This window comes from Hemicordylus capensis, chromosome 1, assembly GCF_027244095.1.
Source record: "Hemicordylus capensis ecotype Gifberg chromosome 1, rHemCap1.1.pri, whole genome shotgun sequence".
NCBI lineage: Eukaryota > Metazoa > Chordata > Lepidosauria > Squamata > Cordylidae > Hemicordylus > Hemicordylus capensis.
The window spans coordinates 219,282,067-219,306,786 of NC_069657.1; the positions used below are offsets into that span (position 1 = coordinate 219,282,067).

Genomic DNA, 24,720 nt, shown 5'->3' on the forward strand with positions numbered 1-24,720 from the left:
CACATAGCCCAGCACATATTTCATTCTAAAATGACTTTAACATCACAAGTCTTATTTATATAATCAAATAAGTAACCAATGTGAAGCACAGCAATTTATAAAATAAATATCCATGTACGTACTTCTTGCATGCCACAGAGAGGAATAGGCATAAATATTTGCTATATATTCTTAAAAATTGTAAAATACTTCCCATTTTTCTCTGCAACCTGACATTTGTCTTCACAAAAGATCAGGAGTTTTGATTTTAGCCCCTCATGACTGACAGCTACAGTAGTATCATGCATCATCATTAAGCTGGACATTCTGTAAATGGTTTTTAACATCAACACTTCCCACTGAGAGCCCAAACTCTTCCTGGTTTGGCGATGCAGAAGTGGAGGTAACTGCAACAGATGGAGCTTGCTGCTCAACTGTCTTGCTTAATACTGATGAAGCATGTTGAGGTGACAGTTCATGACGGAGTGGAGTCCGCTTGAGTTTTACCACACGACTAGTTGTGGACTTCTTGGACAAAGGGGTCTTCAAGGTCAACTGGCAGATTGCCCCATTTTCAGAATGCTTAACAGATGCTCGAGAGTTTTTCATCAATGGTATGGATTCTGCAGGTAGAGTTTTTGTTACTATTTTGTATGGTAGCAAACTGACTCTGCTAGGTCGCTTAAGAGTCACCTGGGAATGTGAAGACGTATGGCGTGTTGCAACCTTCAGTGAAGCAGAGTTCTTCACTTTGATGTGGGTACTTGTTGAGGGACCAGAAAACTGAATTGGCTTTCGACCTGTTCTACTGCTTAGACCACTTTCTTCATCTTCAGCAAGGTCTGTTAGCCGCCTGTAAACAAAATAACAGATTCTCTGAAGCACATCTAGTACCTCAGGTAATTCTGTGAAGATCATAGCTAAGATGCAGTTGAGTGTGCATCCTACAGTCACTTCTGAATGCAATCATTTATTTATTCCATTTATTCAATTTCTACTTAAAATTGTAGCAGGGAATGTGATTCAAATGCATGGCCAGTCATCAAAGATAACAACCAGGACAACATATGATGTGAACCAGTGCACAAAGAATAGGAAAACCATCTTCTTTATTATCCAGTATTGATCGTGCAATGTTTCCAAGTACAGTATAGTGTTTTATGGTTATAGTTAAATTGCTATGAAATGGGCTAGTAACTAGCTTATCATTGGACTATGGTATAGGACTTGGACTAAGTGCTATATTTGCCGCACTTGATATTTGTAGATTATAACTATTTGCACTTCCCCCTATTATATTTTATTAATTGGTAGATGTAGCCCTTATAATTTGTGTGATTATAACTTTGCTACATTGTATTGTACACTGATTTTGAGACATATTTACAGTGCAATCCTAAGCATATTTAGCCAGAAGTAAGTCCCTCTGAATTCAATGGGACTTGATCTCTAGCATGTTTATGACTGTAGCTTTAGTAACCTACTTATTTATACAGTAATTTGGTTTTCTCTATGTGAGTTTTCTATTCAAGGGTAGTGTTCTTGGTGGTTGTTTTTCAAGTTTTTGTGAGAGCGCACACACACTCCTTTCCCCCATTATTAATACCAACAAATCAGAACTTTGATAAGTCAACTGGCACAATGTGAACACTGCTTAAGATCAAAAAGGTATACTATCAAAACCTTAACAGTCTCTTAGAGAAAGTCAGAATGCCATCGTTACAGATTACAACTGGAATAAGTTTTGAATACAACCCTGAAGACGTAACTATTTTCCCAGGCTTTTAACTGAAATCTTTTTAAAAATTTAATATGTTTTTCTCTATTGTGATTTGTATCTGTTTTATGAATTTTTTATATTTTATATCATGTTTTAATCTGTACTAGAGATTTCTATATTAGGTGGTATAGAAATTCAAACAAACTAACAAAATTTCTTCTAATAGAAGAAATTAGGCCATGGACCTAATTACTTTCATTGTTAGCCATCAATTTTTTGTAAACAAAAATGTTCTGTATCTAGTACTATAAGTCTGGCAAAAGTAAACGTATAGAATATTGCATCGAATAATTGTTGGTAATGTGGGTTAGAAGAAGTAAACCTGTAGCATATATGGTCAGACTGTGAAAGAATGAAAAATCTTGAAACTGATACTGAGAACTATGGTTATTATTATTATTGATAATATTTATTTATTGCTTTTTAATAACAGTTATCAAAGAGATTTATGCAACAAAGGATTAAGAAAATGGTTCCCTGTCTCAAAAGGGCTCAATCTAAAAAGAAACCCAAGGTAGACACCTGCAACTGTCACTGGGAGAGATGCTACGTGGGGTGAACAGGAACAGTTGCTCTCACCCTGCTCAATATGAGGATCATCACTCTTTGCCCAGTTAGCAGGGATATAACTAGACATACTTTGCACTATTCTACAATATTCTTTATTTTGTTTGCTGAAAGATGAAGAATGAACAAGAACATATAATATTGTAGGAAGTCTAACAACAAGAACCAAAGTGTATATAGCAAACTACTGGAAGTCAGTAGATATACCTTTACAAAGAGCAGCAACAGAGATCATGAAAAACTATAAAAAAGTTCAGACAGTTACGGTTTACTGGATAGTCAAAAAGCGAGGAGTGATGAGTCTGTGTGCTCCCTCCTCCTCCTCCCCTCACACATCAAGCTAACTGGAAAGCTTCCTGGTTTATCAAACCAGAGTTTCCCACAATATCTGAACTAGAAATCTGTGGTTTGTGTGCCACCTACAAACTAGGACATCAAACCATAGTTGGTTTGTTGGAACATCTGAACCAAGCCAAAGTCTTCTACTGCATGTGCTTCCAAATACTGAAGAACTATACATACAGTGCTTAAAATCTTATTCCAAATCCAGTGTTTAAGGTTGAATGCTTAGTTTTCAACTTGAAAATGTTCCCTTAGATGCAATTTGGGTGGACCTTGTTTTCCACGGGGGTTCCGTTCCCAGCGGGAACCTCGGATAATGAGACACTGAGTGAATGGGAATTAGGGGCTTAGGTTCCTGGAGGTTTAAAACCCCTTTAAAATGGGTTTAAAACGCTGAAAAGGGCATTAAAATTGAAATAGTGCTCTGCGGGTCTCCAGCTGTTCAGCAATGAACCCCAAAACCCCCACTTTAGGCAATTTACCATGAAAAACCAGAGGGTTTTGTTTTGTTTTAACGAATGAGCCACAAAATGATTACTTTCAACAAAATGTGGCCAAAAATGACTTCCAAGGTCATCTCCGGCCACTTGTGAACCACAGATAAATGGATTTTAATCATTTTTAAACCCACATATATTGAGGTCAGATCTCCACTGCCTGACCATGGATACATGAAACTGCAGTGATGAGGTCCACCTGTATGTCTAGGGGGGAAATATGCAAGTGAGTAAGAAATAGTGACAAACTTGCCACAGCACAGAACAGAAGAATTAATATTTAGTTTAAAAGCAAGCATGGAAGCAGTCTCTGTGCCACATGAAGCCTCCTTCAAGCCAATTATGATTAATGGGACATACCGCTTACGAACTGGAGTCATGTTTTGCAGACTTCCTTTCAAAGGGCGCTCCTCAAGAGTCCAGCATTCTATCAGTTCTTGTGGTACTCGCCAGTAACTAACACCTGCAATTCCAAATACATTATTTATATACCACCTAATTTTATTTTATTTTTAATTTATGTATTTATTATGTAGGCAGTGTATATTATTTCACAATATTCAAGATGTTTAAATATCAGGGTTGGAAGCCGTTGTAATTAAAACTCAATCAGGGATCAGGGGCAACTGTTTTGGACTCCACTTTGCTTCAAAAAGTTCCACTATAACATTTTCTTTCCATAAATCAGTTAGGATCCAACATTCAAAACTTTTTTTTTTTAACTTTTTTTCCTCTTTCAAAAAAACTGCCTAGAGTAGAGGTGTCATACTGGTACCAGGGGGAGCAAGGAAGAGGGGGGGGAGGGAAATGAGAATGAACAAATTGATATTCTGATGCTTACTGGACCAATTTCTGCTAATATGAAATGCAAAATTCACCGAATTTTCCTTCAAGATAAAATAACTATTTAAATTTAAGCTGATGGAGATCTTACCAGCCAAATCTCCTGCCAAAAATATCTGATATTCCAAAGCATCTTACATTTGCCTTCCACATTATTAATTCACTTGGAAAAAAATAGAGATCTCGTATCAGATGTCAATGGACATTAATTTTATCTAGGCTAGAAGACAGATCTAAATGCTGTTCCCAGATCATCCACCTGTGAGGAGATCCTCTATGGTTCTAAATGCAATATAGCATCTTTCCCTGAGGTTCCAAACAAGTCTGCCTCCAAATTGAGATCTATTCTAGCTACTGCACAATAGTAATACAAATCAAGTATTTGATGGAAACTAGCCCAATAAGGCTAGTTTATCACAGTGCAGATTTTTAAATAGTTCCATAGCCTCTCAAGATCAAAATGTCCCAACCATCCATACCCAACTTGCCTATTTTCTTACCTCATATGGTCGAAGAACAACAACTGAAAATGAACTCTGGCAATCCTTCATTCACTGACAGAATTAAATGTACTCAGGATACACTTGATTTTTTAAAAATGGAAAATACCACCTTAAGGAATAATGCATACCTCTTCCTTCCCATGCCTCAAATGCATCCATCATCTCTTTCAATTCAGTCACAGAATAATAGCTCCAGATGTATTGGACATTATTTCCAGCCTCTCTGGATAAATATTGCAGAAAACAAATGAGGTGACTTTACAAACTGAAAAATGAAATCTGCTAATGTTTACAAATATTCACATGTAAACCTCAAGGGTGCAGGAACTACAATAATACATCCTTCGTACCCAGATAATTCTGCTATATTATAGGTATTTGTAAGATGTCCACCATGTTGTATATATTATCACAGCACATTTGTGTAACTTGTTCCCACTTAGAATTTAACTGTATTAAGATATATAAGCATATAGATATATCTTAGATATTTTATTTATTTATTTATTACATTTATAAACCACCCCATCCAGAGGCTCTGGGCGGTGTACAACAACTTTTAAGACAGTAACACACACAATTGGAAACATGGTGCTAAAAACAATATAAAACCAATCAAAATACTTTTAGAAAACAACAACACTTTACTATATAAGATATAAAGCAATCTAACAAACAGAAGATTTACAGAACAAATTCACAGATCACTCTGCCAAAGAACGTATAAGGATGCTAGAGTTACCCTTTGTAGTGCCAGTGTCTCAATTGTTTCAAAACAAAAGCTACTTTGTGCACTAGACTGCAGTCAATAGGCAGCATCCACATTTAGACTTGTCTCTTGGCCTGAGGGACATATTTTCAGTGGGCAGGAGGGGCTGCAGAGGGAATCAACAAAAAATGCCCCTCTCTGCATGTGCAAGCAGTAATATTCTGCTCACACGAGTCTCTGTTTGGATGCTGAATAGTCATTTTATGCAAAAACGTTGACTTCATAAATGCTGAGTTTAATTTTAACTTTTCCTTCACTTTCTTTTTCTTTACCAAGATTCAAACCATTGTTTCACCTAGCCATCTACAAAAATGCACACAAAGTACATAGATACCAATGAAATGGTTTTGGGTGCAACAAGCCCACTTCTAAGTATTCTCTTTTGAATATCTGAATAAGCCTCTGGTGTGGCTCTTGTTAGATGCATTGTCCGGAAGACGTGTTCTAGGCTTTTTCTTTTGCTTAAAAACAATTAAGATCCAGAGCATAGGATATTAAAAGCACTATCTTAAGGCAACATGTGAAGCTTCTCACCTCTTGTAAATACTTTTACTATGGATTCTTCCTCCCAGTTCCTTTTCAATGGCAGCTGTTCCATCTGCTTTTGTGGCATAAACACCAATTATTCTACTCTCGCAGCTCGCTCCAGAAGTGTTGAGGTAATGTAGGACCCAAACTGTAGGCTTTGTGCATATTAAGCCATAAGAGTCACAAAAACCTACGAGTGCCTGGGGGAAAAAAAATACATGAATCACTCATTTTATAGTATTTTTATACACACACACACACACACACACGATGCAAGCTATTCTGAGACTATGGGGCAGAGCAGGATATAAATCAAATACATAAATTGTTAAAAGTCCAGTCTTGTGACTATTTACTTATACGTGAGTCCCAACAAGTCTAAAGTAATTGAGTGGGCGCAAGAGTCAAGAATGACGACCTGCACTAGGTTCTATCACAAATGTGTGCCAGAAAAAACAAAGTAATACTGGCTGACATCCTGACTAATGAAGTGCACACAAAGAGGGACTGCCCTCGTGTGATTACCCCAGTTCCCCTGTGTGCATGCTGTTACACAAGAGCCATTAGAGTTTGGAGTGCTATGATCCTTACGCATGCTCATCATTAGGCAGGATGTCAGCCACTGAGAATTTTACCAGTGTCATGCTGCTGTATTAAATATTAGGGATGTGCAAGCTCTGATGTTTGGCCAGTTCAGCGGCGGGATGGGTTACCTTTAAGGAGCAGGGTGTCCTCCCCACCGCCCGCAACAACCGCCACATTTCCCCCCATCTGTGCTCTCGCCAAAACCACTGGCATGGGGCAGCAGCATACTTCCTTGCCACCCCAGTCAGCACACTAATGAAGTACACACATAATGAGGGGATGGAGTCCCCAGTCAGCATCAAACTGGAAGTGCCCAACACACACCCCACCACACTGGCCCACACCGGAAAAGGACCTCCAAACCAGTTTGTGCATGTATGCAGAATTTTTCTTGCACTACTGGACTGAAAACACTGCTTTACTGACAAAATATTGACTTTTACCTTTACATAGTTATTCACACACTAGCTATTCTTATTGCCATCTCCCTGCCCAGCTTCCAGATATCCATCACCAGGAGAGAAAGCTATGAGAACCGCTCATATGTCCTCTCTCTTGCTGAATTCAAAACCAGAATGCAGGGCTGTCAAAAGGCAGTTACCAGTGGGAAACACAGTCACAGTGGTGTATGGAATCTGCGATGAGGCTGAAGCTTAAGGATAAAGGTAGAGATGGCATCATTGCCTGTCTTTCTATCATATCTGGAATATATACTGCTCAGTAACTTAAGAGCATAAAAGATTCAAAGACCTTTTTAAGCTCTATATTTGATTTTAAAGAATACATCTCCATTTCATTGGCCAGGTGGTCAGCAAGATTATAAGGGTAAGGAATGCCAAAGTAATCCGCTTCTTCCTGCAACGCAACTCGTGTCTGTTCATCTTCTGGAAGCCGAACTTCTCCATGAAGATAATCTAAGAGGTATTTAAACAGCTTGCCATTTCGATCAATAAGGCACGCCCCTAAAAATACAAATAAGAAGACTGAGAACTCTGACAAGGGCATGGTTTATCATAGCTGCCTTCAAGCTGCCTATTCATCATGCAAATGTAGTCAATGTGCCTTCCTTAATGGGGCAATCAGCATGTCTGCTTTGAAGTCATCTTTTCTCAAAAATCTCTTTCAGACTTGCTCAAATACAGTTCCGCACATAGAAGTGTTTGCATTTTCAACAGATAGTATCAAAAGACGAACACGATGAAGAAGCTAATTCTTTCCTCAGTCACAGCCACATCAGATAATGTATCAGTTTTGACAAGCATTGCACAACCATGATTAAGTGTCATATTTGGATATAGTCTGAAAAATTCATTCCCAAATTTCACATCAGATACCTAGTCAAGGACCAGTCTGTGTTGGGATTGTCCCCCTACCCCATTCTTCTGGAGCATTAGGGACTGGCATAGTAGAAACAGATTGGTCTCAAGGTCAGATTGATTAGTCACTCTAGACATTTTTTGCTTTCTTCTTGGCTTACTTCCTAGAGGTATTTAGTGCTACTCTATCTGTAGGCCAAACAAATATCTGCAAAAGGAGGAAAGCCCTGTCACAGAGGAAACAGATGTAGATAGCAGAAATCAACAGCTGCTAACCCAACTTGGAGGAAGCATCTTCTCTATGTATAGCAAATCTGTTCTGCATTACTTTCCCCAGTTTTCTATGGAAAAGCATAAAATCAAACTAAATGTTGGTGCCACACTGTAATTTTTCCCTGTGGAAAATCTGTCAAATGCTAAGCATAATGGGAATTTGGCAATAAAATGTTATCTGTGCTGTAGGTTTCTCCATCCATTTAATAAGTAAATGTCCTCTAGCATACCCAGTCTATTCTGTTGATCCCATTCTCTTCTCCTGGCACATTATAGTCTGAATGATACAGCAGATCTATCAAGGTGCCCAATTCTGGACAATCCTGCCCTTCAACAGAAGACAAGATTTGGTGAAATATTTAGCTCCTCCTAATCCCAAGTATTCTTAAATACCTGAGGCCTATTAAAAACTATCAGTAACCGTTATCTTTACTGGAAAACAATATGAAAGTTATTTACATTAACCAATATTTATCATCCAGTGGCAGAAGATTCAAAAATGTCATATAAAATCAGTTTATAATTATTCTATCTTTTTCCACCCTGACCTATTATCAACAGCAGTCACTCAAGTTATATTTAATATATGCATTTTTTACCCGAGTCATCCATTTTTAGAGGAAACCGTCCACTGAACATAGATGCTAGCATGGAGTCCTTAAAACGGCATAAAGATTCACGCCTAGCAGTATAAATACAACCGCCAACATTAAGCTGGAGAATATCTACCACCTCTCCACTGCTGCCGTCTTCCATTGCATTTGCAGCTATTGTTGCTGACTGGATTGTATATGTTCAAACCTGTAAAATACATACATATTGTACTTTGTTAAAGCATGTAAGAATAATGTTTAGTGTTCCAGTTCCTGTAACTGCTAAAATGGAATGGGTATCAACTGATTGGGTACTGATGGCAAGGGCACACGGAATTCTGTTTTTTTTTAAATGTTGTGAGCCCATGGGATAGAGAGCGATACAAATCAAAGACATATGATAAACATTTATGCTGCTGGAGTGTTGCCTCCCGCTCTTGCTCCCATGCAAAGACAATTTCATAGTTTTGACAAGGGCAGGGTCTCCCTGCACCCACAGGAGAAGCCCACTATAGAATATGGGGATGATGATGATGATTATTATTATTACATTTATATCCCGCTCTTCCTCCAAGGAGCCCAGAGCGGTGTACTACATACTTGAGTTTCTCTTTCACAACAACCCTGTGAAGTAGGTTAGGCTGAGAGAGACGTGACTGGCCCAGAGTTACCCAGCTAGTTTTCATGGCTGAATGGGGATTTGAACTCGGGTCTCCCCAGTCCTAGTCCAGCACTCTAACCACTACACCACGCTGGCTCTCATGCAGGTCTGGAATTCCAGGCTGGGGATAATTAAAGAATTTGCAGGCAAGCTGTACAGAAAGCACTACATAAGTGCACTTTGACTGCACCAACATGAATCTGCATCTCCACCACTATACCCAAAGCAAATTATTCAGCCATTCACAACACATTACTGAAAATCCCAAAAAGTGCATAGAAGCAGAACCTCACCACCACAGGACAATGAACTCAGTAGGGCTTATTTCTGCAGAATCATGCATACTTAGGATTGCGCTGCATAACTCAATTTGTTCAGGGAAGCGAGAACACAAATATATGAGAAAATCAAGTGTTTTCAGACTCCTAGCAATAATCCAAGCTGAACTTTTGACAGAATCCACAGGTACTTCCCAATATTACACAGCTCCTCAAAATCAGTCTCCCCTCGCTCACACACTTCAAAATACCATGAAAATAGAGAGGTCCACCAGGCCTTCTCTTCCCACTATTTATCAGGGTGCATTAAATGATACAGAAGGGGGGAGTATGGGGGGGCAGTCAGAGGAAGGGCTGTGTACAATCTGTACCAGAGCTCACTATGTTAAGCTAGGAACCTACTTCTTTTTCCAATACACTCTGGAAGGAACATGTGAGGTAGTCCTAATGTCATTAGGGCTCATTGAATGAGTTGTTATATCATGCACTCATAGTAAGAAATAAACTCAATTGAATTTAGTGACTTACTTGTGAGTAAAGATACACATAATATGGTACCAAACAGAACAAAGCACCTCCATCTCAGCAAGTACAAGTACATTTATTAAAACTGATTTAAAAGTCACAAGATAGCAAGCAGCTTCTGAGTTACTAACACACTTCATTGGGCTAGTTAAGCAAAACAAAAATGGTGGCAGTCTCGAACAGGAGAGAAATAAATGCTGGTAGGGCAGCCCACCAAGTCTAGGACTTGCCTGGAATCTCCAGGAACCAGCACTGCTTTCCAGGTGACTACTGCAAGCAATCTTGGAGATTTTAAGGGCTTGATATGAAGAATACTGGAGAGAGAATCTCCAGGAATAGCTTCCTTCAGAACGGGCTGCCCTACTTACGGGGCATGATGAAGAGCAGCACCAACATGGTGTGCACTGCAGGGAGTCCATCTTGATGGACTGAGGGCGTCACACCGACTTGCAGCCCAATCCTATGCAAGTTAACTCAGAAGCCCCACCGAGTTAAAACGTATCTAGCCTAAGCCCAACTTCCTGTGAAGGCCGCTTTTTCTGCAAAGAGAGGCAGGAGAGGCCTCGTCACCCCCACCCCAAGGTCAGGAGGGCGTGGCTTCCAGGCGCGCCTCCCCGAGTCCGTCAGTAAACGAACCGCTTGCCCCTGCCGTGTGGCAAAGCCTCGTTAATTGTTGCAGCAGGTAGCAAGTCCGCATCAAAGCACTAAGGCCCGAGGGGGAGGAGAGGCCTCAGCCAGCCAGCCAGCCGCTTGCTTCCTTCCTGCTCCCTCCTCTTCCTCCTTCAGCCCGCCGCCGCGTGGAGAAATCAGAAAAGGAGCGCGGGGGGGGGGGAAGAGTAGAGGGAGAGAGAATGAGGCCCGATAAGCAATTAAGGCGGAGGAATCAGCAAGACGTTCGCCGCCGCCAGCACGACGACGCTGATTCTTCCGCCTGGAGTCATTCGTTACCTTTACTTACAGCTCGAGGCCGGTTCCGCCCACCGACCGCGCGCGGGGAGTGACCAGCGGCCTGTCCCGCCCCCTCGATCTCCGCCTCGCGCAACCAGCTGGGCCCCGCCCTTTGGGCGGGAGAAGAGGAGGACGGCCGTGGTGGGCGGAGGGAGCCTCGGCGTCCTCCAGGCTCCACAGCGCCTCGCTGAGGAGGGAGGAGGCTCGGGCCGCTCCGCTGGGGGAGGGCACGCCATGGCAACAGAAACAGTGCCTCCCGTTCGCCGGGAAGAAGAAAAACCTAGGCTGTGTCCTCAAGCAGAAACGAAATCTTACTTTTATTAAAAGTGTGTGTGTATATCTATATCTATACCTTATATATAATAATTACCCTTTCAATTCAAGAACCCCTTTATTCATTCATTCTTCATTCATTCATTCGATTTCTATGCCGCCCTTCCGAAAATGGCTCAGGGCGGTTTACACAGAGAAAAAACAAATAAATAAGATGGCTCTCTGTCCTCAAAGGGCTCACAAGCTAAAAAGAAACATAAGACAGACACCAGCAACAGTCACTGGAGGGATGCTGTGCTGGGGGTGGATCGGGCCAGTTACTCTCCCCCTGCTAACTAAAGAGAATCACCATGTTAAAAGGTGCCTCTTTGCCAAGCTAGCAGGGGTAACCAAAACATTGCGGCAGGGGTGTAGTCTTCTCAGTTTTTTTTGGGGGGGGGGCGCATGGGGCCCATGGGAAAGGAGGTCTTGTGGTGGCAAGCATGAATTGTCTGCTAAGCAGGGCCCACCCTGGTTTGCATTTGAATGGGAGACAGCATGTGAGCACTGCAAGAGATTCCCCTAGGGGTTGGGGTCATTCTGGGCAGAGCACCTGCATGCATAGCTTTTCTCCTAGTTATACTAATACTACTAATCAGAGAACCACAGAGTGAAAGGGCCCCAAGAGGCAGCTGTGCCTCCTAAAAACTTGCTGAGTTGCTACAAAGACAACACAGGACTGAGAGTGTTGTTCAACTGACTGATTAACTTGCACATGAGAGCTTGTTGACCCAGCAATCCAGAGGAGGGCTTGAGCCCCACCGCCCCCACCTCGCAGCCCAGGGGCATTGCCCCAAGGGGCTTGAGCCCTGCCTCCCCCACAATGTTTACGCGCCTGCTTTGCGGGGGAAGTGGCTGTCGTCGCAATGGGTGTAAGGTTTCTTTCTTTCTGGCATCCTCGCTCTTTGTTCCTCCACATTCCCTGTGTTCAAGCATCTGAGTGATTAGCGAAAGCATCAGCAGCCTTGGCTCTTATGCCTCTGTGTAGCAACCTTCAGCATCAGGGGCGTAGCTAGGGCAGAGGGGGCCTGTGTTCATCCCTCTTTGGGGGCGGCCCCCCAGAGTGAGGGAGATAATGAAGAAAATAGGGAGGGATGGAGCTGCGGGCCCGTGTTCTTTGAACCCTTTCGTTCAATTATAGCTACGCCCCTGTTCAGCATATTCACTCACCCGTTAACTCTCACTGGGTCCACACAAGTTATTTGCTACCCTAGGCTGAAGTTAATTGTTTTCTCTTCCCTCTATTCTAAATCTTATTGTGTGAGAGATGTATTGGCTTCAAGGTTTTTCTGATTGCAATACCTTTCCCCTGTTGTGCAGGTGAATAGACCAAGGGGCAGAGAGTGCAGTTGGAAAATCTAGGGGGCGAGGGCAGGGACAAATCTTTTGTATCTAGAGAGGCTATCACCCTGTTAAATTTAGGTATCCTAAGCAGGCACCTGCCTGAGCTGTCAGGGTGGGTGCAGTTCTCACCTTTCAAGGAACTGCAGCTGCCACAACGCAGCAGATGCTCACCAAGACCCAAAATGTGCTCACAAAAGATGCTCACCAAGACCCAAGACACCACTTATACCATATAAGTAAGTCCTCCTACAATGCTTCATTTGAAAAAATAATTATGAAATGAACTGTAAAAGACAGGGAGGGAGGGATCTGGAGGGCCCTCAGGAGCTGGGGGCCTGTGTTCTTTGAACCGTTTTGCTCAATTATAGCTACGCCCCTGATTATTTCCATAACGGATTGAACGGCATTTTCAGAGTGATGCTGTTAACATGCTGACAGATTAGTTGTGCCTATAAATGATTGTAGAACTGGCACTGTACTATCTTTCCATGGATTACTATGTGTATTTTTACTACCGTGCATTCAAAAGATCATGGATAATGTTCATCTGCCAGAGCATTCAAATTACAATTTCCTCTTCAGAGAATTCCACATGCCAAAACAGAGCAATATTTTATTAGGAGCAACTAAAATAATTCACAAAGCTTGGGCTCTCCACACATACGTAAGTGAAAAATACAGCCTATACATTTTCAGAGGCACTATCAAAACATTTAGGTCTGCTCAACTTTGGCCCTCCTGTAGATGCTTATTTTCAAAAGTTATTTGTTTCATATTCACTACGTACTATGACAAGTAAATAAGTTTATTGTTGTAACCACAGTTCAGAACACACATATTAAAGCATAACTAGCTGACCAGGCACAAAGCATCTGTACCCCTAGTTCTCCCTGATTCCTCCCCCCACCCCGCTTCAGCCCCTTCTAGTTCTACCTTACTCTCCCTCCATTTCAGGGCTCAGCTAGTTATCTTCCCATCCCTTCAGCCAGTCTCCCTCGCTGCCCTCTCTGCTGGCAGCTCTCATCCTTCTCTCGAGGAGGCCAGTAGCCCCGTTTTCACCGCCTGCTTGGCCGCTCACAATGGCTCCTCCTCCTCGTCCCTCCCCCTGCCAGTTCTTGTTCTCCTCACCAGGAGCCTGGCAGCCCATTTTTGTTGGCTGCTTGGCCGTTGACAGTCGTGCCGCCACCTTCTCCTCAACCTCCCCCGCCTCCCTCTCCCCACCAGCTCTTGTCCTCCTCACAAGGAGGCCAGCAGCCCCATTTTCGCTGCATGCTCGGCCATCCTCGGCAGCTTGCAATGGCAGCACTTCCTCCTCCTCGGTCTCTCTCCTTCCCTCTTCGGTAGCTCTCTCTCCCACCAGGGCCTGCCACCACCTCCCCACTGCAGCCAGGCCCATCACCTCACTGCCACTCATCTGGCGGACCATCCTCCTCCTCAAGGCAGCGGGGCTTTGCCCAGCGGGGCTTCACCCTTCTCAGAAGCCCCACCCCCTGTCCTCCTCCCACTGCCCATCCTCCTTCTCAGGCCAGTGCTCCTTAGGTTGCCGGTTGCCAGTGCATGGGTGGAACTCTTGCACATGTGTCCTCCTCTGTCAGCCAATCGCCTCCTTTCTGCCACGTCCCCACGCATCCCATCTTGGATAATTAATTATATAGATAAAACAACATAAAACATAATAGCTAAAAGATCATTCATAAAGAAAAACAGATAAAGCATAAGAGTAAAAGTAAGAGAGAGGGGCTCTTGCCTTGGAAAGCATCACAGTTCTAGTGGCATCCGGTGAGCTCTTGCTGGCCCTTGAAAATCCGGGGGAGAGGGTGTAAATCTCGTGCTAAATCTCTGAGGGAGAGAAAGGGGAATAGGCACTTTCAGGCAGCAAAAGCTGCCTGAAAAAGATCGGCAAGCGCTTGGGACTCCTGGTAGCCCAGGCGGGGGGGGCGCTTGGGGAGCACTGGACAGCAGAGGGGCCGCCAGGTGGGGCTGGATCCAGGCCGCCTCTCGGCTGGCTCCATGCCTGATGAGGTGTGTACTACTCACAGGCACTTCAGGGTCAATCCAGCTGATATGTGGACTCACACCCTCCGTTCTGGAGGGGATGCGAGCTAAAAGCCATGTGTGTAAATGTCTCTAGTAAATGCCTTCCTTAATAATGTGCTGGTACTATATATTTTGAAAAATTTGGAGTTTTTGTTTGTGGATTTGTTTCTGTAAAATAAAGTCATACTTCACAATTACCTACAGATACCAAATTTTGCATACACAGTCCTGCCACTTAAATTAGCTGAAAACACTACTTTTTACACCACGAAATGCTGGGTGACAAATGTAAATAATTTATGTTACTCATTGGAAAAAAATTCGTGACTATTATGATTAGAGTTCATTTAAAAAATTGCTAATAAAATTAAATTGCCTATTTTAGTGCAAAGAACATTTTTACTGTTAGAAATCACAAAATAATTCAAATTAGTTACAGAAAGAATAATGGAAGCTTTACATGATAGGAGTTACCTTTTTCAGTATTCATATTTGTTCTTAATTCCTATAAGTGTAATCTACACAAAATGATTTTGTCCGGTCAGTGACAGGCCTCACCAGAGACTTTTATACACAGCAGGTTTTACTGCAGTTTACGGGGAGACTTTACTGTGAACTCAAAGTTGTCCAAAAACCCCACTGCAAATAGTGGATTTTTATTTTACCCCGGATATAAACCGGGCTACAGTGAAAAACCTGAATTGTGTGTGAGCTGCTCCCCGATAACTCTCAGGGACTTCAGGGTGAATCTAGCTGATATGTGAATGTACCCCCTCCATTCCATAGGAGATGCGAATTAAAGGGCTTCAAAGACCTCGTGTGAAAAGCTTCCAGCTGGTTTAGAATAAAATAGTAAAACTGCTCAGTTACAGAATAAATTGGCCTTCTCCAAAAAAAAAAAAAGTTTTTGAAAGTTATGCTTCATTTCTTTTTGAGCTATTGTTTTCTCCTCCTTCTTTCACTCTCTGCTCTCATATCTCACCTCTACAAAAGGGGGAAACAAAGCCCCTCAGCAAAGCTTGGAAGAAGTTACTGAGAACTAAGTCCATTGATTTCATTGGGGCTTACATCTGAGTAAACGCACATAGGATCAAGACCAGCAAAGATTCTAGACACGAATGTGGGCTCTTTCTCTTTGCCCCCACACCAGCCCCTCAGCAGAGCACAGAAGAACTTACTGGGGGCACGGGGGGGGGGCACTGATTTATCTGGAGCTTACTTCTGGATAAACGCATGGCAGCTCCAAAGAAGTGCAGCAAGAAAATCTCCCAAAGCATTTCTGCCCACCAACAAACTAGCATCTTGGGTTAGACTGCCCTTGAACATGCAGGTTCTACATCAGAGACAACCTCTGGCTTCACTTGTCCATCTATAGTGAGAAACTGAAGCCTCCATATTCACAGGCAGATTGGTTCTGATGGAGAACCTCCATATTCAACGGCCATCTGTGTCAGAATGCTAGTCTGTTGATGGTGAGTGAAAATGGTGTGTGCACTTCTTTGGAGCTTCCTGGAAGTATCTGACTGAGCACTTTTGGAAAGCAAATGCTGGGCTGAAGAAGTATATGTTTAGTGAATCCCTTTCCAAGCAGCATTTTGATTATTGGTCTTGCAATTCTATAGGCACATTTGCACGGAAGTAAGCTCCATTGAGCTCCATGAGACTTGCTTCAAAATAGAGAAGAAAATTGTGTTGGGGCGGGGAGGAACATTGGGGAAATCCTTCTAAAAATGTGGGTGGAAAACCATGTAAAGACTCTTTTCAAAATTTGTAGAAATAACATAATAATCCCTGTTAAAATGGGGGTGGGGGGGAGTGGATAAACCCACCACTGCCAACCTACTCACTACTACCCAGACTGTGCTCACAAAACCGGGACATCCACAACATCCCGGGGCAAAGCAAAGTCATTCGTAGACGACCTGAATCTGGGTCAGGGTTTCGTACGTAGCAGAGCAGCTCCCTCGCTGCGATCTATTGAAAGTCAGCCCTCGGCACAAGCTAAACATCCCGGGAGCATAGAATCTGTCCATATGTTTAAAACAAGGAGCCAGGAACCCTTCCTATCCTACTTTGTGGATAACTCAGCAAGAAAAAGATCTTAACTGTTAAGCAGGAGCCTGTGCCATAAAGAGAAGAAATGTATTCCGTGCATGCTTAGAGATTATGCCCTCTTTGGACCGCTTTTAAAACACTGCTATCTAGACCGCTGGGAAAGCAAGAGACAGACATCAGTACGTCTCGTTCCACATGTCAGCCCACACCTTCCAGAAGCAGAGAGCCCAGGCGAGAGGCGCTCCTAAGGTCAGCTCCCTAGGAAACTGATGGGGCCGCCCCTCCCCCCAGCGTTTCCTGGGGCGGCTTAAAAGCCTGAAGGAGGAAGAGGAAGAGGAAGGGGGCCCATGGGACCCCAATTCCTTTACGGGTTGGACATCTACAAATGTGGGGGCCTGTTGGCTGAGGCAGGACCATAAAGCAGAGTGTGAATTACCATATACAATGACTATACATGCTTAAAAGGTGCAATACTGAAAGGTTTGAGAGGGCCTGAGGTTCACTGTCAGTTTACCTCAGGCCTCTTGATCACTATTTCAGATGTGAAGCATTTGTTTCTCCCTGATTGTGGTTTAAGACGGGGTGGGGTGATTATCCATTAGTATTCAAAAGGCCTGAGGCAGAACGCTTTCCTCGGGAGAAACCAGAAAGCAGTCTGGATTAAAGCCTATTAATCAGCCTCAACAGTTAACTGTTTCAGGGGACCAAGCAAACATCTGACCTCAGCACCATCATTCTCAAGCATTTTGAATCAAGCAGCAGAACTGTGAGACTGGAGGAATATTTGGGGAAGACAAATCTTACTTCTGGACACTGAGTCTAAAGCAGTTGTTTTCAGTGACCATTGTTATATTTGTCTTTTAAAAAAAAACAATTTAAAGAACAAAATGAAGTATAAATTTGAAGGTAGAGTTGCCATGCCCCCTGGAATTCCGGGTTTCACCCACATTTCAAGCATCTCACCCAGATTGCTTAGCCCACCCAAATTTGCCTGGATTTCAGATTTCTTAAAAAAAAAAAAAAAAAAAAGCTAAGCTCTAGCCCTTGTAGAAGTGGAGTTATGGAGCAAAATGTGCAGTCACTATTCTGCTCAACCGCTGGACTTGGATTATGAGAGGAAGAGCACAGGAGGCTAGCTGGGAGGGTTTCATTTTTACAAATATAGTAATCCTCTGAGGAATGTTGCCTTGTTTGTTATGAGCAGGGGTCTCTTTGTTATGAGCAGAGGATAGCTTGCTTTTGATGTGAATCACTACCTGCCTACCAGCAGGGCCGGATTAAGCTAGTGTGGGGCCTGTAGCATATGTTATGAAGGGGCCCCAAATTAAAAAAAAATGCACATAAATATTAAAACATAAATTATTTACTTGCATAGTAAAGTAATTCAATTTTTTCATTTGTCTAGTGCCCCCCCACCAACCACCCCATGCCTCCACTCAGCTGAGCCAGCCAGTCAACAAACTTTGCAAAACATCCACACACACACCCCACACACACTTTTGTGACTCCTGACCATGGGTTCTCCTTTGGAGTTATTTTCACAAAGAGAAAGGGGGTGGGGAACAAAATTCTGAATGTTTAAATTAAAAGGTTCTCAGGAATTCTGTACTTTGAGAAATCTGGACCCATTAGCAATTTTGGCACACAACAGTGGATGTTTGATTCCAATGTGTGCAGAACATATTGGATCCCAGCAGCCATCACATTAAAAGGGCCATTTGACAATATTAAGAATATATGTTTAACCTCTTGTGCAAGCCTGACAGGAAAGCAGATGTATATTTAAAATAGTTGATGGATTGCAAATGAATGTGATTATGATGAGGTGCATTAGCAACTTCCATGAAAACAGAAGTATCCAAAAGACAATCTTTTGGCAGGAGGCACAGCCTCTTTCAATCTAAATTACACTAACATGCTTAATATTAAAAGGAGGAAATTCACAAATCATTCAGTGCAACCCTAAGCATGTTTACTCAGAAGTAAGTCCCACTGAACTCAATGAGCCTTACTCTTTAGTAAGTGTGTTTAGGTTTGCAGCCTCCGTTTATCTTTGGACAATTTCAACGGGCATCCCAATGTAAAGCTAATGAAGTTGGCAACGCAGCAGTAGTTATTTCAGTTCTAGAGGAGAGGAAAGGAGCTCACCTTAAATTTGGCAGTTCCTTGAAAAGCAATGATCACAAATTCCCTCCCAGCAGCACTAGATACTAAAGGAGGATATAAGTGACCTTACTCAACAAGACCATAATATAATCTTCTTTCAAGCTCTCCTCAATTGATCCACTAAACTTTGAGGCCGTGCATCTGAGTTACTTCCGGCTTTCTTTTTCCTCTTAAAGGTACACGTTCTCATTGTTTATCTTTACCCTCTCCCAGTCAGTCGGAAAACGCTGGCAACATTCAACTAGCATCTTCCTTAGCTTCCTTTCTTCCACCCGGGCATTAATAGTTGGTTGTTTTTTACTCTAAACTGCTTTTATTTCTTTTATTCTCTCTGTATATGTTTTTTAAAACTTTTACAGTTTAAACGAATAAAGACCAACTCCCTGGCAATTAAGTTATCTTTGAGACCCCTTTGCAAGCTATCTGTTCCTATTGTTGTTCTTAATGCTCCCTCCCGGTGCTGCTTAACATAATAGATAACCCAATCAACACCATGGTGCCAGGAAGACCTTGCTTAAATGCCCTCGAGCAAGGCGAGAGAATGGGCAGCAGCAGGCAATGAGGAGAGTCAGCAGAGAACACCAAATAGAGAGCAAAAGAAGGGACAGACGTTCAAGCCAGGCGTGCGGGGCCCTAGAAAACGCGGGGCCCGTAACAAATGCTACATTTGCTACTATGTTAATCCGGCCCTGCCTACCAGGCTGTGTATTGTAATGTTTAAGGACTTTCTTGGTTTTACATTTAATGTATGCCTACTTACAAGTAAGTACTGTTGGTTTCAATAAGATCTTCTCTCAAAAAAGTGTGTACATAATTGCAGCCTTAATTTAAAAGCTGTGCATTTTTTCGTTCTATTGCTGCTATTAATACTTCAAGGAAAATAGTCAGGCAAAGATATCTTCCCCAACTATTGTTGGTAGATATCCAGAGCAATTACAAATCAGCTAGAAAGTGCAGCTGCTAATTTGCATATGCAAACTTATTTCCAAACCAATTTACATAATATGCAAATTAGGCACCCAAATTTGGCAAGCCAGATTATGGCAACCCTATTTGTAGGGAACATATATTATCTGCTTATTATTGCTTTCTCTTTCAGTGCTGTAACAACTGCTGAAAGTCACGAAAGGGGATCACACTGCCACTGTAACGGAATCTACTAATGTCATTTAATTATTTATTTCTGAAAAAATGTGACTTAAGGGGTTACAAAATGTTTCACGTCCAAAATTGGGCAATGCACGCTTGTGGTTTGAGGACTTACATGACTATCAGATTATTTTGTAAGCAGTTTATTGATCACAATAATGTCAATTTGGACAACTTTCCAGGACTGAAACTGCCTGGTTTCAATCCTGGTTATTTAAGGATTACAATGCAGGTTATTAAAAAATTACAGTTGGATGTTTTAAATGTTTTGTAAACAGCCTTGAGATTATTTTAATGAAAGGCATATAAAAATGTAACAATAAATAAATTAAATAAATAAATAGGTGACATTTCCAGGAAGCACTGTGCCTTGTAGAGATACATCAGGCAGAAATTCATCAGGGGGATATCTCGGAAGTGATTGGGGAAGATGCACCTGTTGCCTGTTGCCTGGATGCATAACACCCCAGCCCAATGTCCAGTTGAAAGACTATGGGAAAGTATGGGTGCATGGAAATTGCAACCTCATTTGTAAAGCCAAAATTAAATATACCATATTGTACAAAGGCTTTACAGCTGACCATATATGACACGGAATTTAAGATGGGCACTTTAATTCATAATTTCCATGCTTTTTTGCAGTGGGGAGGTGGGGGAGATCATGCTGGAGACCACAGAGCCATGTGGTTTTCTTGGGAGAATTAGCCCAAGTGAAAACTGAAAGCATCTTAACTGTCATCTTCAACCAAAGGTTTTTGCATGACTGAATTGCATTTAAATGCAAGAATACACCTGAAGTCTGAATAATAAATACCTTAACTATGTCACTAAAAATATCCAAGAAAACACAAACTTTAATATTTCTTTCTTTGTAGTATTCCTTAGGCTTCTACGGGATTATAAATCAAACTCTTTAACATGGAAAGCAATGTAATTTCTGAAGCATCTTCACTTTTCACCTTTGGAGATATTAAAAGACGTGTGAGGGAGAAGAAGAATGGAGCTCTAAAAATTGCAAAGCTGAATAGTTCTCTTGCATCTAAAATAAAAACTAAAATAATAAGTGAGTATAAATAAAATATTGAGAATGTCTGTCATACACACACAAATAAATGCTTCTAGATTAATAGATTTTTTTTATCCTGGTGGGATTTAGCTGCAAAACTAGGTTCATACAAAAAGGGCAATGAGCCAATTGCCCATAATATATCTGCATTCCAAATTATACAACTGTAGGCGGTGCTCTAGGTAAAGCATCAATACAAACCAAGTTGGGTAATATTACTTAGTGGTTGGAGGGCATGATGTAACCTCTAACATTAAATCCCAGTATTCTAATTGATCCTAACAAAGGTGTTACCCTGCTTTGGTTTTTCTAATGGACCCACATAGTTACTATTATTTTTGTGTATTTTGGAGAATACTGATTTTAGCTGTCTAGAAGATGGGTTTTAAGATCAGGAGGAAAATGGCCTTCTAATATCTGAAGCTGGGAATAAGTTTGGGTGATTATGTGACTTCCTGTGCTAGGTAGTACTACCCAATTTAGCTTCTATTGACTACTTAGTATACACCATCTCTAGCTTAGCTATGATGAAAACACCGTTGCTCTTTTGTCCCTTTTTTGCCCCTTTGGCAATATTTTTCCCCATTTGAGTTGCTAGAGTTGTCATTCTTCAGGATTCAGCTCCCACCCCAGTATCTAGAAATTAAATCTCCAAGGTGGTCGGTGAACACACTGAAGCTCTTCTCATGATCGGTGAGAAAAGCTTCTTCCGGGTCTGTGGGGAGAGTGGGTTTAGCCCGCTCTCCACGCAGACAATCAAAAGGCAGCCCTGGGTGGCCGGATCGGCTGCCCACACGACTGCTGGCTCAGTCACAGAGCTGGCGGGGGCTGCAGGGATTGGGGGATGTGCGGCCCCTGGAAGTTCCAGGATGCCCCACACGCGGGCATGCAGGGCATCCTGGAGAGACCCCCGAGCCCAGGAGGTTGACCGCAGCCTCCCGGTCGGGGGTCTACTCATGATTAGAAACCAAGTTATGTTGTCTCTGAGCACAATGTCCTCTCAGCACATTAACACATCACATCATTTTTAATGGTGAAACAAGAATAGTTTGTATTGTGTGCTGTCTTAGCTCTTTATTCATTTCATTGGTACACTGTGAGAAATTAGTTCTAAAAATCAGAAGATATGGTGAGAAGAGAGTACATGATACATTGATATATACATTGAGAGCCAGCGTGGTGTAGTGGTTAGAGTGCTGGACTAGGACTGGGGAGACCCGAGTTCAAATCCCCATTCAGCCATAAAACTAGCTGGGTCTCTGGGCCAGTCACTTCTCTCTCAGCCTAACCTACTTCACAGGGTTGTTGTGAAAGAGAAACTCAAGTATGTAGTACACCGCTCTGGGCTCCTTGGAGGAAGAGCGGGATATAAATGTAATACTAATCATCATCATCATCATATCCTCCCCACATATTACAGGTCATTTTTGATGAACAAAAACTTATATCTTCTCCTTGTCCAAACTCTCTCCCTGAATTCATTGTATGTGGATACAGATGAACGAATTGTCATATACGCTGGTTTTAAAAAATCAAATTTTGTTTCATGTAGGCAACTCTTCACTTTTTAAGACTTCTCTGAAACATAATAATAAGGCACTGGCCTTAGCCCTCAGTTTGGAGAAAGAAAATTCTCGGAGGCTGAAAAATGAAAAGCTCTTACTACAGAAAGAAGTGGATGAGCTGCACTTGCAGAATGTCTGTCTTCGCCAAAAACTAAATTCACTGGTACATGCTAAAAAAGACTCATACTCATTATGGAAGCTAATAATCTATTAGTATTTTCTATTATCAGTATTCACTAATAATCTATTTGTGAAAATACAAAGCATGGGAATGTAATCTGTTCTCCTTTAAAAATATATCTACATAGAATCAATGCAGTGACCATGACTGAGCTCCAGTCACATACAGCAGCTAGTGTGCATGGGCCCAGAATGGGTTATCTATCTATCTATCTATATCCATCAGCTCCAAAAAATGAACAGAGCCAGTTCTATGGGATCTACTACATTAACACAATAATTTGTGGATAATTTAACATCCAGATGCAACTCTGCATTGGCAGTATGCACAGATCTCTCTTTTTAGATTAGGCAGAAATCTTTTTTACATTTGCTTCTTGGTTCCACTCCAGCTGTGTGTGAACATAGTAATCAGGGCTGTATACGAATAGCCCTCTTACACAACTGATAATCATACCAAGCAGGCTCTACATTTTGCCTAGAAGGAGGGAACAGGGAGGGGAATACTAGAGACTATCCCCTTCTTAAGCAGCGGGAAGGTGCTACTGCCAATTTTCTAACGAAACTACACAGGGCAGGGGCAGTGTTTTGACTCTTGATTGCATTAAATAGTAGTGTTTTTACTTAGACCACCTATTTAATGCGTAACTTTTCAGTGATATAGGAGGCATTGTGCACCATTATTGCATTATGAAGTTTTGTTTGTATTTTTAATAAACAGAATAAAACCCTCAAAGAAATAGAAGCATTCTTGAACAATAACCTTTTAACTGCAATTGAAGTGAGCACTTTTTCTGAGGTATGTTTCTGCTATGTGATCACCATTATATCATCGTCTGAAGGGAGGATGGCTACTATGTGTTCATTTTTTTAAATTGTATTGCCATTAACTATAAATATAGTCATTTGGTGACCTGACCAATATTAATTTTGCTTTGGATTTTCAGAATTTAGCTTTCAAATTACTCTGAGGCCTGTTCAAAATATAGGTCTGAGGACAAGATACATTTTGGTGAAGCAAGACAGTGAAAGTCCTGCACAGTGTTGTTGATATGTGATAATATAATATAATGTCGTATATCCATTAACTTCATATTACATTATATTGCTGTACAAAATAGTTGCTCCTTCTGTAGTAATAAAATGATACCCTGTAAACAAAATTAAGGAAGGGTGTATATGAAAGTATTTTTTAAATTCATAATGGACATTTTATAAATGTTGCTTAGTCTGTGCAAAATATGTCAACTTTTATAAAAAAATTACATTTTGTGAGTAGATATTATCTTGGTCTGTACATGTGTATATTTATGCTTCATACATATTGCCTAGTTGATAGCTGTTCTGCTTATGCTTTGCATTACAAAATGTGCTCATTAATTAATTTCCCCTTAAATCGTCCTAAATTTGTCCAGGCTTTTAAATAGATAAATACACTTTAAAATATCTCCCCCCCACTACTTTTCAACAGCCTATTAAAAAACCTCTTGCATTGGAAGGCGATCTGTGCAACAGTGCCGGTCATCAGACTGTGATTTCTGACCACCCAGTTCGGTAATACTTGAATTTATTTACTATACTAGATAGAAATCAGACTTTGAAACTCCCATTAAAAATGTGCCAAAAGGTTTTATAGATCAGGGCTGTAATCCAACATGCTGCAAAGCCAACAGGTTTCCAATGATGACTGCTTTTGAATTTAATTTTGTACTTTTAAAAAAAGTAATGGTATTCTTCATCCTTACATAATTAACATGCTTAATTAATCATGGTGACAGATGCATACATGGTGGCTTTTGGCTACAATACAGTGCACACTTTGACTGCTTAAACCCCAATGAAGTCAATCAGAATGAAGT

At 41.6% G+C, this 24,720-nt stretch overlaps 2 protein-coding genes across 14 annotated transcripts in view; one reads left to right on the forward strand and one right to left on the reverse strand.

Annotated features, from left to right (window-relative positions):
* Nucleotides 1–11,116, reverse strand: KCTD18 (potassium channel tetramerization domain containing 18). 6 transcript variants are annotated; one of them, XM_053279042.1, is made up of 7 exons: nt 10,998–11,116; nt 8,582–8,783; nt 7,144–7,355; nt 5,815–6,008; nt 4,640–4,734; nt 3,526–3,628; nt 1–832 (listed from the first exon to the last, which is right to left on the reverse strand). In XM_053279042.1, exons 2-7 carry the CDS (start codon nt 8,736–8,738, stop codon nt 280–282), a joined length of 1,314 nt encoding a protein of 437 aa, XP_053135017.1. In that variant the 5' UTR covers nt 8,739–8,783; nt 10,998–11,116; the 3' UTR covers nt 1–279. The 6 variants fall into 6 exon arrangements, with proteins under 6 accessions (XP_053135017.1, XP_053135019.1, XP_053135044.1 ...); XM_053279044.1 differs by having other exon boundaries at nt 10,988–11,111; XM_053279069.1 differs by lacking the exon at nt 10,998–11,116 and adding an exon at nt 10,769–10,979.
* The window catches only part of SGO2 (shugoshin 2), a 21,004-nt gene continuing 7,367 nt past the window's right edge, over nt 11,084–24,720 (forward strand). The window contains exons 1-6 of one of the 8 annotated variants that reach the window (XM_053278906.1): nt 17,010–17,200; nt 18,937–19,077; nt 20,926–21,113; nt 22,669–22,844; nt 23,583–23,660; nt 24,333–24,415. In XM_053278906.1, the coding sequence (XP_053134881.1) occupies nt 20,969–21,113; nt 22,669–22,844; nt 23,583–23,660; nt 24,333–24,415 (482 nt within the window). In that variant the 5' untranslated portion in view covers nt 17,010–17,200; nt 18,937–19,077; nt 20,926–20,968. The other 7 variants (XM_053278932.1, XM_053278930.1, XM_053278926.1 and 4 more) reach the window with 7 other exon arrangements.